This window comes from Odontesthes bonariensis, chromosome 4, assembly GCF_027942865.1.
Source record: "Odontesthes bonariensis isolate fOdoBon6 chromosome 4, fOdoBon6.hap1, whole genome shotgun sequence".
Lineage (NCBI taxonomy): Eukaryota > Metazoa > Chordata > Actinopteri > Atheriniformes > Atherinopsidae > Odontesthes > Odontesthes bonariensis.
In genome coordinates this window covers 2,553,063-2,568,309 of record NC_134509.1, presented here as the reverse complement: position 1 = coordinate 2,568,309, position 15,247 = coordinate 2,553,063, and the positions used below count along the sequence as shown (strand labels likewise).

General features: G+C 43.4%; 1 protein-coding gene across 2 annotated transcripts in view; it reads left to right on the top strand.

Annotated features, from left to right (window-relative positions):
• LOC142378219 (protein sidekick-1-like) overlaps window positions 1–15,247 on the top strand; it is a 364,323-nt gene that overhangs the window by 214,900 nt on the left and 134,176 nt on the right. The window contains exon 6 of one of the 2 annotated variants that reach the window (XM_075462487.1): window positions 1,292–1,318. The exons of the other annotated variant lie outside the window; for it this stretch is intronic. Within the exon in view, the coding sequence (XP_075318602.1) occupies window positions 1,292–1,318 (27 nt within the window). The remainder of the gene's footprint in view (window positions 1–1,291; window positions 1,319–15,247) is intronic. 2 annotated transcript variants of the gene reach the window in all.

Below are 15,247 nucleotides of genomic sequence, written 5' to 3'. Positions count from 1 at the left end.
GGTCTGCACAGCAGGCAGTGATACGAAGGGAGAGAAAATAGGGCCAAGAGATTGTGAGGTCTGACTTTTTCCTGTTAAACGATTTTGTGCTTACTCAAACTCGCATACTAACTCAAAAAGTTAGTAGAAGTAGGAGAAGTATGCGGTTTCAAACACAGCCTGGGTTTTATTCTGCAAAAATATCAGACTGTAGTAGAGGTGTGTAGAGGCCAGCAGTTCTGGTTATAGTGATTTGTTGGTTAAGCAACTGGAATCAGAATTAAGATCAGATTTATTGGTCATGCATGCACACAAAATTTGTCCTCCGCTTTTAACCCATCCAGGTCGGCACCTGTTGACGCACTCATGCACAGGTCACACTCTCATAGAGACAGATGCCATAAACTGCAGCAGTGGGCAGCCATTTACAGCGCCCGGGGAGCACGGGGGTACGGCGCCTTGCCCAAGGGCACCTCGGCCGTGACAAGGAGGTGGACTGACACCCCTCACCAACCTTCCGGTTATTGGACGACCCACTCTAACCACCGAGCCACAGCTGCCCATTACATTAGAGATGTAATTACATCAGTATTTGGACCCCTGGGTTGAATCGAATGCGCCATAAACCATTCAATGCCTCGATTCTACGTTTTAGGCCCCGACTCGTATCTTTCGCACACAGACACACTCTTGTATGCAGATTTAAAGACATGCACACAAACACTCTTTCCAAAATGCAGGAGTTGAGTGAGTGGCTGAATCGAAGCATGAAGGGTCGTGTATTGATAGAAGAAAAGTGAATGTAGATTTTCTGCCGGTGCAATCCTTTTTCCTCTCAGTGTACCGTCTTGCCACCTCCAAACTTATGACAAATACAGGGAAAATAGCAAAAAGAGAATGATAGTGTGGGGAAAGGAAAGGATTAAATGAGAGGCAAACTTTAGTGGCTGGCAGTTGATGGATGGACTGCAAACAGTTTGTCTTCCTCTGGACTCTGTGATAACATGGCGTCCTCTCTTCTTCTCTGTCTCTTCCTCCCTGTCATCCATTTGTCTGTCTCCTGCTTTCTGTCCGTATTTGTTTTCCTTCCTTCTCAGTCCTTATCCAGTTGTCCTTCCCAGCTCTATGATGCCTTTGAGCTGCTCGTTTGTGTTTTCTTTCGCTTTCTGTTTATGTGCATTTGCTTAATGTGCCTTTTTGCAGCACCCCGAGGAAAGTACTCCAAATCTAAATGATATCTCTCACATGTTTTCTCCTACCACCTCTCTCTTCTTCTCTTTTGACTTTTTTTTTTTTATTGGCTGACGGACAGTTGGCAAGAAAAACCGCGGGTCAAGAGGTAAAGAATCCATTTGCATTATCATTATCCTCTCTGTACCTTCTCTCCTCTCTCGATCTAAACAGAAACAAACGCTCCCATGACCCTCTGCTCCCAGCAGGGGGGGCAGAGCTAAAAGCTGTTAATCTAGCCGCTTCCCAGAAGGGCACATTGGCATCGGTGATTGGTGCATACTGTAAAGGATGTTACACCAATGAAGTTTTATCATTTCTGCCCCATGGCTGGAAAACTCTAATCTTATCAGCCTGCTGGTGACTGACAATTTGTTTTTATTTACCGTGTTGGTTTAAAGTTAGGAGGTAATCTGTTGTCATTGTGATTAATATGGTTGTTTCAGCACGCCTCCTGATATATATGTTAAATTAGCATTGCCTGCATAAAGCTGCAGGTTCACCTTTGCTTCCAAACTGTTGTGTTTAAGCATTAAGGGGTCCACAGGCGTTTTCCAGAGATGTTGCAGGGGAAACACAAGATTGCACAGCCTGGCTGGAAACAAATGATTACTGAAACCGGAAAGTGTTTCCCTTTAATCCACTGTAATTCAGAGGAAAAGCTGTAGCCTTTGACCTTACTTGGTTTAAATGACGGCATCGGTAACGAGAGGTTTTTAAGCCGGTGGTTCAGGATCCATGGTCTGTGTTATGCTGTTGGCAGATTGTTGAAAAGGAGGAGGACATTGTTGAAGTCTGTATGTGGGAAAAACTTAGAAACAGAGCAACATAACTGGTCAGAGTGACATGGAGTACGCACAAACCTGGCTCTTAACAGGGAAGCCGTGCAGAAACGGCAGCTGTTTGTACAAATTCCTGTCAGTCTATCTGTGCGTTGTCAGAATCAGAATCAGAATTACTTTATTAATCCCTTGCGGGAAATTCCTTTTCTGCAGTGCACTCGTTTACAGGAAAAAAAGAAGATTAAGTCAGGAAATACAATAGAGCAAAATAAATAGAATACAATAAGACAAAATAAGATAAAGCAAAGATGAAGCAAAATTACAACCCCATACAGTAAAATAAAATTACACCCCTCCCATATTAACAGTGTAGTTGTGTCAATGCACATGCAGTTTAAATTGTCATGTTTGTTCTCCAGTGCACATTTTCCTTTAATATACAATGCTCCACCTGCTTTGGACTAGTTTAAAAACACGTATTTCATGTTCCTTTAAGACGTGGAGATGTTTTTGAGGACCCATCTGACTTTAAGTAGGTGCTTAGCAATGAAAAGTGGTTCATGGTGTTCGATCAAGGTCTGTTTTGTTCCTGTTAACAGCACAGAGGTGCGTTCAGAAGGCACCAGCTGCCCCTCTGCTGCTACTTTTGCCCTCGCTAACCCATGTGGAATGGATTTTCTTTACCTTATGTGAGGGGTGATAATTGCACACAGCGTTGATATTTGGCTGACGAGGGCTGCATCACTCCTCAGGAATCGGCGGTGATGGCAGTAACTTCCTGTCTGTAGAAAACGTTCACCTGCAGTAGACGCTACGAGCAGATTCGGAGGTGAACCGTGAGGCTTTTGAAATGTGAAATGGGGAAACAGGAGCAGCAATTGCATTAGCAGCAGGAGACAGCCTCCAGGAGTTCAGGGAGTGAGTAGTGAGAGCTTAAGAACTCTGCAGAAAGAAAAAGGTCCAGAGGATCTGCAGACTCAAGCTGACTGCCTGAACTTGCAGGCTTCAGAGAGACACGTTTTATGTAGTACTTAATCTTAACTTTTTAATGTTTTTTTACAAAAAGAAACTGCATGAAAAGATGAAGCCGATGCGTAGAGGTGTTCTCAGTCTGAACTTCTCTGGTCACAAATAGAATTTTTGGTGAAAATGACTTAGATTGACTTACATTTTCCAAGTGTGTGGACTGAATCCACCGTTTCATATCTTTGCTTCATATCCTAAGTCAAGACAAAGCTGCACTGTCCTCCGTAACCAAGAGGAGAGAACGTGAGGTCTCACAGTGCAGCGTTACAAAGCAAAGGGTCAGCTATGTTAGGCCAGTCAGTGCTATTATTGTAGCTTGGCTAATGTCATGTCCATGCGGTTTTCCCCATGTTTTGAGTCTTAGTTTTGTGTTTTATCATGTTTTAGTTTATTTCATGCCTCAGTTTTCTCAGTTCAGGTCTTGTATTAAGTTTTGCTGTTGTTTTCCCCACAGTTTCTGTTTCCTCAGGCTGTGTTCAAAACCGCATACTTCTCCTACTTCTCCAACTAACTTTTTGAGTTAGTATGCGAGTTTGAGTAAGCAGAAGTTCCCGGATGCAGACTAGATTCTCCTAAATGTTGGGTATGCATCATGAGGTTACTACTCATACTCAAACTACCCAAGATGCAACGTAACGTGACGTCGCCGATCGTCATTTCCTGTCAAAACGGCAGTTTCAAGCTAGCTACAACGAGGGTAGGTTCACTTCCTGTTTTCAGAACAAAAGCACCAATTGTATGGTAATGGCTTTCCCTGTGATAAAAGGCAACGGGTATTTTATTTTGTGAAAATAACCGGAAGTGCGTTGCTCACTGCGGCTAGCTTTAGTAGCGCCGAATTTGTGGGAACAAAATTGTAAACAGCCGGTATTTTGTCAGGTTTTCAACACGTTGGGGATCTAAACGACTACTTTCTCACCTGAAAATGTTTCAAATGTTGCTAAAGTTTACAGAGTTTAGAGCTTAAGAGAAATCAGCTTCAGGCCGGCTGATTTCGGCTCGGGCAGGAGCGAAATGCATTGTGGGTAAACGCTCTGCATACTGTCTGATCGATGAGTATGTAGTATGCAGTATGTAGTATGCAGTATGTAGTATGCAGTATGTAGTATGCAGTATGGAAGTATGCGGTTTCGAACACAGCCTCTGCCCCCATGTTCAGGTCATTAGTTCATTCACTTCACCTGTAAGTTCTCATCAGTTCTCTCAGTATTTAGTCTCTCTGGTTTCTCACAGTCATTGTGAGATCCTTACATCCTTCACCACAGCCACAGCCAGAATAAGAGCTTTCAGGTTCTGCCACGTCATGGTCCTTGTTTTGTTTTGCCTTAGTCGTGTTTTGGTTTTTCCACAGTCTAGATCTCGTCTTCCGGCTCAGCCGTGATTTATGTTAACTTTGTGTTTTAAATAAATAATCAAGTCTTGTTTTTTGAAAGTCCGCAGCATCCGTGTCCTTCTACGCTTTGCACCCGCCCCCAGCTGACAGCTAAAATGCATCGTAGTGCCAGCAGTGTAGATTCACACCGGAGCTAAAGCAAATACAGAGCCAAGTTTAATGTTCCTTCCTGAGCACAAACTGCATTTTTGTGCTTCTTTCTTCCTTTTAAGAGCAGCGACTGTATGCAGATGTGCACTTGTGTTTCTTCTGTTGGAGTAATGCCCATAACCCAGGAGGGTTTTTTTTTTCCCGATAACTGCTGGAATGGATATATTTATCTTATTTTTTTCCTCCCTCAATGCAAAAAAAAAATGTTTGCCAGCGTATAGCAGTCCCGCCTGCTCTTATTTTAGGTGATGAAATGATGAAATGCCCCCTCATTATGTCATTCTGGGTTATGTCAAGCAGCTTAAAACCCTGAACTAATAGGATACTCCGATGATAAAATAATCATTGAGAACTCTGGAGAGGAAAAACTCCTGCTCTTCCTCACCATTACCGCGACACATATCTCCATCTATCCCCTCTTTGTCTCTCCATCTCCTGCTTCCACTACCTCTATGGGTTAAGGTTTGGCAGCTGAAGCATCAGATGCATATTTAAAATCGGGCGTATTTTAAAACCTCCGTCCTCCCTGCTTCCCACTGTCTGTCTGTCTCTCCTTGGGGCTTGATTCCTCAACTCTTGCTGTGGTGTGGCGTGGTGTGTGGTTTTATATTTCCATTCTAAGGCGAGTGTACTGCGATGATGACACTTAGCTGTCAGCATGCAGCATTAATGAGCACCAAAAAAAAAAAAGCTCACCTCTCCCTCGCTCTCATGCAGTATCCTCAGGAGAGACCAGCCAATGATCACCTTCTCCTCTCAATTCATTTCTGTACACTCGGCAAAAAAAACACAGCGAAATATTTCTGCTAATCATTTTTCAGTTTCCCGCTGTGGTCTACTCCCTCTTTCTCCCAAACTTTGTGGCGCTGCTTTGGTCCCAGTGTGATATGCGTCAGCTGGCTGTGAACCCTGCAGACACGTATCTGACAACTCTATTAATACGCAGTCAGCTAACACCAGCTAACACCAGCTAACTCCTGCTGTTCAGAGGTGTGTGTGTGTGTGTGTGTGTGCATTCAGAGGTGTGTATGTGCGTGTGTGTGTGTGTGTGTGTGTGTGTGCATTCAGAGGTGTGTGTGTGCGTGTGTGTGTGTGTGTGTGTGTGTGTGTGTGTGTGTGTGTGTGCATTCAGAGGTGTGTGTGTGCGTGTGTGTGTGTGTGTGTGTGTGTAGGCATTCAGAGGTGTGTGTGTGTGTGTGCATGTATTCAGGTGTGTGTGTGTGTGTGTGTGTGTGTGTGTGTGTGCATGTATTCAGGTGTGTGTTTGTGTGTGTGTGTGTGTGTGTGTATTCAAGTGTGTGTGTGTGTGTGTGTGTGCATGTATTCAGGTGTGTGTGTGTGTGTGTGTTTACATGTATTCAGGTGTGTGTGTGTGTGTGTGTTTACATGTATTCAGGTGTGTGTGTGCGTGCGTGTGTGTGTGTGTGCATGTATTCAGGTGTGTGTGTGTGTGTGTGTGTGTGTGTGTGCATGTATTCAGGTGTGTGTGTGTGTGTGTGTGTGTGTGTGTGTGTGCATGTATTCAGGTGTGTGTGTGTGTGTGTGTTTACATGTATTCAGGTGTGTGTGTGTGTGTTTGCATGTATTCAGGTGTGTGTGTGTCTGTGTGCGTTGTGTGTGTGCATGTATTCAGAGGTGTGTGTGTGTGTGTGTGCATGTATTCAGAGGTGTGTGTGCGTTGTGTGTGTGCATGTATTCAGAGGTGTGTGTGTGTGTGTGTGTGCGTTGTGTGTGTGCATGTATTCAGAGGTGTGTGTGTGTGTGTGTGTGCATGTATTCAGAGGTGTGTGTGTGTGTGTGTGTGCATGTATTCAGAGGTGTGTGTGTGTGTGTGTTTACATGTATTCTGGTGTGTGTGTGTTTGCATGTATTCAGGTGTGTGTGTGTGTGTGTGCGCGTGTGTGTGTGTGCGTGCTCTCAGCCTTTAGCCAATCCCTCTGCTCTTGAGGTCTCTGCAGAGATTTGTATAAAAGGCTTAAAACACACGGATCTCCGGCCGCAGCGACGCCACACACACACTCAGCCCGACTCACTGACACTATCGGGAGCTGACTGACAGATTTAACAGCAGAACAAGCTGTAATCTGAGGGAATCCATTCAGAGACGGATTATTCTGTAATCTGGGGATGGAATAGCTTTTCATCTATATCTCTCCATCTCTGTTCTGCCTGAAAACTGAAAACTGCACCTACCCTTAACACAACCCCCCCCCCCACACACACACACACACACACACTTTTTTTTTAAATTTATTATTCTTATCCTTGATTTAATGCAGCAATTTTTCAGTTTCCATTCCTGTGCATGCACACACACACACTTTCACACACCCTCACACACAGCTGCGTCACCTCAGCAGCACTTAACTGTCAATCGGCAATGATTGCACTGACGAGTGGATTGTAACATTGCAATGCCTCACTGGCTCTTTGGTGCTACATTTTATCCACCACGTGCACGCACACACACACACACACACTAACAGGAGGCTCACAGGGTTTATGCTTCTTTTTTTTTTCCTCCCCTGTAACATCACTTCTGATTTATTCTTTAACTGCTTTAACAGCCCTTCTTTTTCTCAGGCCTATTTCTTCAGCGGTGTTCTCAAGTTGGTGTTCTGATGTTGCTTCGTTATACTACAACCGCTGTTCATCTCAGTCCCATCCCATCACTTCTCTCACATCTCCCAACCACAGGGTGTTTCTCATGTTCTAAATAGCGTGCATTTAAACTTCTGGACTCTCTTTTTTCACAGTCTCTGGAGGGGGACCCTTTTTAGCTGCCACAGCTGTCATAATCATTAATAACATGCTTGTCTGCTAGTTAAAATGTGTCCACTTGTTTAAGTTTAAAGAAGATTAATTTGATGATCCCAGTTTAAACAACTAAAAATGAGAAGATAAGAGGATGAAAGCAAAGAAGGGAGGGAAAACACGCAGTGTGACACCATAAACTGATATAGATTTCCCTGGAGATGGAGGATGTTAGACACGCCGACAGAGAGGGAAGAAGAGCGCAGATCACACAGCCGTATGGCGTTTTGCTTTCCCCTTATTTCTGCCATCATGTCTGTCACTCTAAGGAGGACCATCTGCACAGTCCGCCTCACTTTTTTCCCATTTGCATGTTCACTCCACACTTTCTCCCTCATCCAAACCCAAACAAGTGTTTCCCCTTGTCGCACCATTGTTTCTGCCGTGCCGATTTGTCGGTGTTCTCCCCTCAGACACGTGGTCCTGTTTAATAGTTTGGGTTCACGTCACCTCCCACTCATTATCTGCAGCAGCGGCTGCCATTAAGGCTGCACTCATTGGTTACCAGTGTTGTATAAAGTACTGAAATCTCACACTCAAGTAAAAGTATAGGTACTCCTCCAAAATATGACTTTGGTAAAAGTCCAAGTCACTGACTGAAATGTTACTTGAGTTAAAGTCTTAAAGTGTCCGAAACATCTTGTACTTAACACATTGAATACCGGCGGTGTTTACGGAATTATGTCGTAGAATCCCAGCGTTCTAAACCATTTTTTGACGTTTTTTGTACAGTCACAGCATATTATGTGATAGGGCCACTGAAACATGTTATGGCTCGTTTGAAAGCTGAGACTTTAAACTCTTTGTGGGTCAAAACTGCGTGTCTCTAGGTGCCGCCATTAGCGAGCTATCCTTAGCTAAACCAAGGCGGGTATCCACCAAAATCAACAACAAACTGAGATATCGGGGCTTTTGTGAAACGTGCGCTCTTTCAGCCTGTGGCACTTTAGATACTTATAAATCCGGGACAGAGGATTTGCGTCGTGTCCTTGTGTCAAAGGAGTTTACATGTTCATAAAACCACCAAGTAGGTGGAGGGATTCTAAGAAAACAGCCACATTTCCACAGTAGGCCTATTGTAACAGAGTGACCAGTGGAAAGGCAATGAAAATCTATTACAACATGCATCACATAGCAAGTCAGAGACGACTGCATATATAGACATTCTTCACATAAATAATACTGTATACACTTGCACATTTTTTTAAAGTATTTTTTGTTTATTCGTTGTCGTCGTCAGTCTGCTTGCCGTGATGAAAAAGAAAGCCGGACTCGTCCAGTAATGTTTGACGAAAGCACACCTGTTGCACCTTTCTTCTCTTACTAGTTCTACACCTTTTCATTTCGGCTTCCCTTTCCCTCCAAGCGTGATCGCATGTTGCAAAGCTAACCTGTTCATAAGACCGCCTCCTTAGACTTGTCGCATGTCTTCTTCTCCTTCTTGTTGTTTGTTTATGTTACTTTACCGTCACCCTCTGGAAACCGACACGTGCGATTGGACAAAATGCGGAAATGCACAACAATCAATGCAGCGTTATCAAAATTGTTCTTGAGTTGACGCAAAGCCATTGGCGTAATGATCAAAATGTCCAGATGATGACACCAGTTTTTGACTGCCATCTATGTCAGTTCTGTTCATCACATAATTACAAAAATCACACAGAATGTGCATTAGAATGTATAGATTCAGAATCCATAAAAAAAACGTAATTTGGGAGCCAACGCATGGGCAGTAAAAACGTAGTTTTACGTGACTTGGGAGTCAATGTGTTAAGTATGAGAATTACTGTAAAAATAGATGTACTTAAGTAATGTAATGAAAAGTATATAGTAAATATACTTAAGCACAGTAGTGAAGTATTTTTACTTCGTTACTATACAACACTGTTGGTTACTAGTCCCTGTCTGACTTCTGCTCGTCACATTATACAGCTAATGTACACTTACTTCTTCTTCTCCCTTCTTCTAACTCGGCCCATCCATCATCCCTCCGTCTCTTCATGTCTTCCACCCACTCCTGCTACAAACTGTTTCCAGTAACACAAGATGTTGTTCTCTGTGCGAGGAATTCTTATTCATGTCTACCCCCTTAAGCCATAGAATTATAACCACTGACGGAAACTATTTCATTGCTGTGGCAACTGTGAGAGTCCAGGTGAAAATGAGCGAGTGAGAGGATCTGAGCAGCTTGGACAAGCAGCGAATTGTTATGTTAGAAAGCAAGGGCAGAACAACTCCAAATAGTTTTTAAAAAAAAGAATAAATCAAGTTCTTAGTGGGTGTTTTCAGTTTGAAGTTGTTTGTGCCAGTCGATCAATAAATTGCTGAAAACTTTAATGCTGGCAGAGTATTTCAAAGCTTAGTATGTTGATGCTTATGAGACTTAATCATAGTACACGTGTACAACTGGACCATATAGCAGTGCAACACTTGTGATGAGTTGACTACAGGAAGAGATGGCAGTAAGATGCAATGTGAGGAGGTTGTAAGCTGTTGAAGTACATGTGATTATCTGGGAGAATGAAATGCTGTTGGGTGTTGGAAATAAAAAGAGTGTTACTTTGACGTTTCCACTTTATCTAAGCATGGTTTCAGACCACAGAATTAACTCCCCTTTATGGCAAAGGTGCTCCCTGATGGAGGAGACCTCTTTCAGCAGGATAACGCACCTGAAGTGTTGGCTTCGCCTCCAAACTCCTCAAAAATCTCAGTTTAATCGTGTCGTGTGAGTTTCAAAGAGTTGTGGACCTACGCAATATTAGGAAGGTGGTTTTAAAAGGATAGTTCGCCTCTTCTGACATGAAGCTGTATGACATCCCATATCAGCAACATCATGTATGAACATCTTCTTACCCCCTGCTGCGTCCTGTGAGCAGAGTTCCAGCCTCGTTTTGGTGTTGATGAAGGTAGTCCGGCTAGTTGGCTGGGGTTTAAAAAATAAAGCGTTTTGCTTCTCAAAACAATATGCGTTCAAAAGAGTAAAACATTTGCATCACAAAATGGTTCTCCAGGAAAAAGTCAGACCTCACAATCGCTTGGCCCTATTTTCTCTCCCTTCGTATCACTGCCTGCTGCCGCCTGCCGACAGCCGCGCCTGTTACGCTGTTTGCTGCTCGGAAGCAGCGGACTGCTCGGTCTGCACAGCAGGCAGTGATACGAAGGGAGAGAAAATAGGGCCAAGCGATCGTGAGGTCTGACTTTTTCCTGGAGAACCATTTTGTGATGCAAATGTATTACTCTGTTGAACGCATATTGTTTTGAGAAGCAAAACGCTTTATTTTTTAAACCCCAGCCAACTAGCCGGACTACCTTCATCAACACCAAAACGAGGCTGGAACTCTGCTCACAGGACGCAGCAGGGGGTAAGAAGATGTTCAGAAATGATGTTGCTGATATGGGATGTTACACAGCTTCATGTCAAAAGAGGCGAACTATCCCTTGAATGTTGTGGCCTGTCAGCACGGTACAGTATGTGTACATGTGTGTGTTATGTAGAAATATATCCTCCGCTTACAATACCAATGTTTATTTTTTTGTGTTTTCGGTTCTCTTTCCATTAATGACTCAACTTCTGCCTTCAGTTGGAGTTGGTGTAGGTGCCAGGACTATTGAGTGCACGATTGTGTGCCACTGCTTGCCTGTCTGCTTGTACCCACATGTCTTATTACACACTCGTATGAGAGTGGGATCTGACTTTTCACTGCCTTCTCTCTGATTAAAAAAGAAGAGGAGAGAGAGAATGTGAAGGAGGAATAAAGAGCACAGAGTCAATTACCACCTTTTCTTCCTTCCCTTCAAAGGAGAGATCAAAGCTGATCCCCACCCTCCCACAACACCCCCCACCTCTCGTTCTACTCAGCCCCTTCCCTCCAACCTCTATCAGAACCGGTCTGTTAATTTGTACTCACTACTCTACCTTATTGAAAAATCTACATATTCATCAGTGGAAACCCAGTGATGCTCGTACACATGCACACATACTCGATACAACTGTACATTAATAAGCCGTAACATTATAACCTCACCTAATTCTGAGCTGGTGCTCCTCGTGTGGGCTGTGGGGTCTTTATGGATCCCATCAGATGGGCATCATTGGAATTTTGAGGTCGGGCAAACAACTAAAGGCCTCGGTATGCTTCTCCGTCGCTATCCGTCAATCCGACTCCGTGGTCACAGAGAGGCTCTCCGTCCTTTCGAAGTTCTCCGTCGGGCTGTCGGATACGCAAGGCAGTTCACCTCCCGATCAGTAGGCGTCACTACGTCAGACGACCCAATCTCACCACGTCTATGGTGAAAGTCATTGATTGATTGTTCACCTTCCAGCTCCGTTCCACTCCTCACAGGTGTTTGAAACCGCATACTTCTCCCACTACTCTGACTAACTTTTTGAGTTAGTATGCGAGTGAGTAAGCAGAAGTTCCCGGATGCATACTAGATTCTCTGAAATGTTGGGTATGCATCATGAGGTTACTACTCATACTCAAACTACCCAAGATGCAACGTAACGTGACGTTGCCGATCGTCATTTCCTGTCAAAACGGCAGTTTCAAGCTAGCTACAACGAGGGTAGGTTCACTTCCTGTTTTCAAAACAAAAGCACCAATTGTATGGTAATGGCTTTCCCTATGATAAAAGGCAACGGGTATTTTATTTGGTGAAAATAACCGGAAGTGCGTTGCTCACTGCGGCTAGCTTTAGTAGCGCCGAATTCGTGGGAACAAAATTGTAAACAGCCGGTATTTTGTCAGGTTTTCAACACGTTGGGGATCTAAACGACTACTTTCTCATCTGAAAATGTTTCAAATGTTGCTAAAGTTTACAGAGTTTAGAGCTTAAGAGAAATCAGCTTCAGGCCGGCTGATTTCGGCTCGGGCAGGAGGGAAATGCATTGTGGGTAAACGCTCTGCATACTGTCTGATCGATGAGTATGCAGTATGCAGTATGGAAGTATGCAGTATGTAGTATGCAGTATGCAGTATGTAGTTTCGAACACAGCCATTGTGAACGATGGCGACCGAGAGAGAAAGACTGTTGTTGGAGTTGGAGCTTGTTGATGTTGAAATGCAAATAATTTTGATCAAATGTTGACCGGCACACAGTAAACTCTTTCAAAAATGACGGTGTTGTTCTGAGAGGAAGGAGCTAAACCGGAAAAGTGATTCCGGAAATGATGTTGTTAGCCGACCAATCACATCCCTTGCAACCATAAATCAGGCTTAAATCAGCCTTTAGACTCTCGAGGCTTTTTCAGGTATTATTTTCAAGGCAGGACCGTCGTGCCTTCCTATGTGGCGCATCGGTGTCATATGTGAAAGCACAGCGCTGATCCACCTCTGGGCCGGCACCGCGGAACAAGCAGCTTTAAACAATGACGTTGATGTCACTTAGCTGCGTCTGACACCAGTCTGATGTGTTAAAGCACACACTGATGCAGCTTCTGTTTAGTATGTGTGAATCACCAAAGAGCAGCAGCGGCTGGTTAACAAGAGAAAGATTTTTTTGCACCAATAATGCAGAACAGATATGTGATAAAGGCTTTTCACACTTGCCATTTACTCACTTTAAAGTCAGTAAAACACTAGTCCTGATGGCCTGTTTGTGTGGTTTAATGCTGTACAAAACTATAGCAAATATCATTGTCTTCTCACCCATAACAGTCCGAGTGAGTTTAATGTAAGGACCATAAATCATGCTCACATACGCCACTATGCTCTCCCACACATACTCAAACCTTGGTACACTTTTCTGACATGTATCATCGTAATTAACACACCCTGCCACACTGTCAGCAACATGTTTTTGTGCCCTAAGCTGGTTCAGACAGAAAGAATAACAGAATGTATAAGAGAGACTCGAGGCATTTACGTTTATCTGTAGAATATTTAAATCATACAGAAGAAGAAAGAACTTTTTTAAATCATGTATACACTCCTTCATCTGGTGTGAAACTTTGCTCGCTCTGAGTAAATGTCTTCATGGGGACATACGCTCAACCACTGATTATTTTTTTCTGTCTGAAACTGTAGTCAAGGCAAGTTTATTTGTACGGCACAATCCAACAACAAGGTGATTCAAAGTGCTTTACTGAGACATTAAAACAGTAGAAATAAAAAGCATGATTTAAATCTTAAACAAAAAAGAAAGAAAGAAGAAAATCAGATAAAATCAGGAGTTAAAATGTGATTAAGTTTTGAAACCCCAGCTTCAGATTTGGAGCTTTATTCAGCTGAAAATAGGTGTTTCTTCAGCCTGGACTTAAACACACTGAGTGTTTCAGCTGATCTGAGGCTTTCTGGGAGTTTGTTCCAGACATGTGGAGCATAGAAGCTGAATGCAGCTCCTCCATGTCTGGTTCTGACTCTGGGAACTGATAGAAGACCGGATCCAGATGAGCTGAGGGGTCTGGAGGGTTCATACTGGGTCAGGAGGTCACTGATGTGTTCTGGTCCTGGACCATTCAGAGCTTTATAGAGCAGCATCAGAACTTTAAAGTCTATCCTCTGATGGACAGGCAGCCGGGGTAAAGACCTCAGAGCTGGACTGATGTGGTCCAGCTCTGAGGTCTCAGTGAGGACTCGAGCAGCAGAGTTCTGAATAAGCTGCAGGTGTCTGACTGACTTTTTAGGCAGACCTGTAAAGATGCTGCTACAGTAATCAAGCCTACTAAAGGGCACGTGCATGGAGCATCTTTTCCAGGAGATGCTGGTCGACTGCACATGCATGTGGCCCCTCACACAGTCGGCCACTGACATTTATACTGCAAAACACACAGCGATACTCCATCATTCTCAAGGCTCCTAAACAAGGAGCCTTTAATTGTTTTCTTGTATTTTTCTTTTCATCATGTGCAGAGTGTAAAAATCTTCTAACACAAGGTACGGCATGAATAAGCTTTTATTTTTTACAGTCTATTTAATCCATAAATGAAGTGGACACAGAAAAACATCCTAAAGCTCACCGAGTTGCACCAAAGTATGCAATTTTCTGCAGCTGTTCAATTTCACCCTCGTGTGCATGTTCCCCTGCTCTTTCTTCCCTCTTTCTTGCATCTAAACTACCCCCACAAAAGTAAAAAAAAGAAGAAAACTTGCACAAAGACGGCAATCACTGGCTGTGATTTTGAAGCTTGAATTGTTTTGGGGGGGGCATCAGAGAGGTTTGATCTGGAGAGCAATAGACAGGAAGACAAAAAAATGTATGACTGAGAGTGAATATTTGGTTGATAATGAGAATCCTTTCTTACTGACTGCCAGCACACTGATGCAGCGCAGTGGATTTAGTTAATGGCACCACTGTGACACACGGGCAAACTGTTGTGACTTAGAATTTTACAAGGGAAGCTGACCTTTTATTTTTCCACTCTGGAGCCCGCAGCCATCAGCAGCGCTGCACTTTAAGGCACTTTCACATGGTGGCTTTTATGGTGACTAGATTCGTCCTCAATATATCTGCCGTATAGCCTGTAATTATCTGCAATTTCACTGAAAAAAGTTTGACATTTTTATTCTACCAGAGAAAAGGAGTATTATTTCCTGCCTGTTTTCACTGAGAATTTGTGGGAAAAATATTCCTCTACTATCTGACACTTTAGGATCTTTGACGGTGGCTTTATGGGATTTTTTTTTTCACTTCTTGCTGAACCGTTCAAGAAGTTGAAACTTAACTTGCACGTGGGCTGCATTAGCAATGGACGCCGTAATGATGCGTATTCAGAAAAGTGTGGCGTTCAAGAGAAGACTTTCTGATTGTGCATGTGTAAAAGAGTGCGGCTGTATGTGTGAGAGACTACTGTGATCTATGTTTGAGATTATGCTGCCGTGTGTGCAAGTATGATTTATGAGCTGAACTTCCCCTCATATTTTTCTCTCTCGGT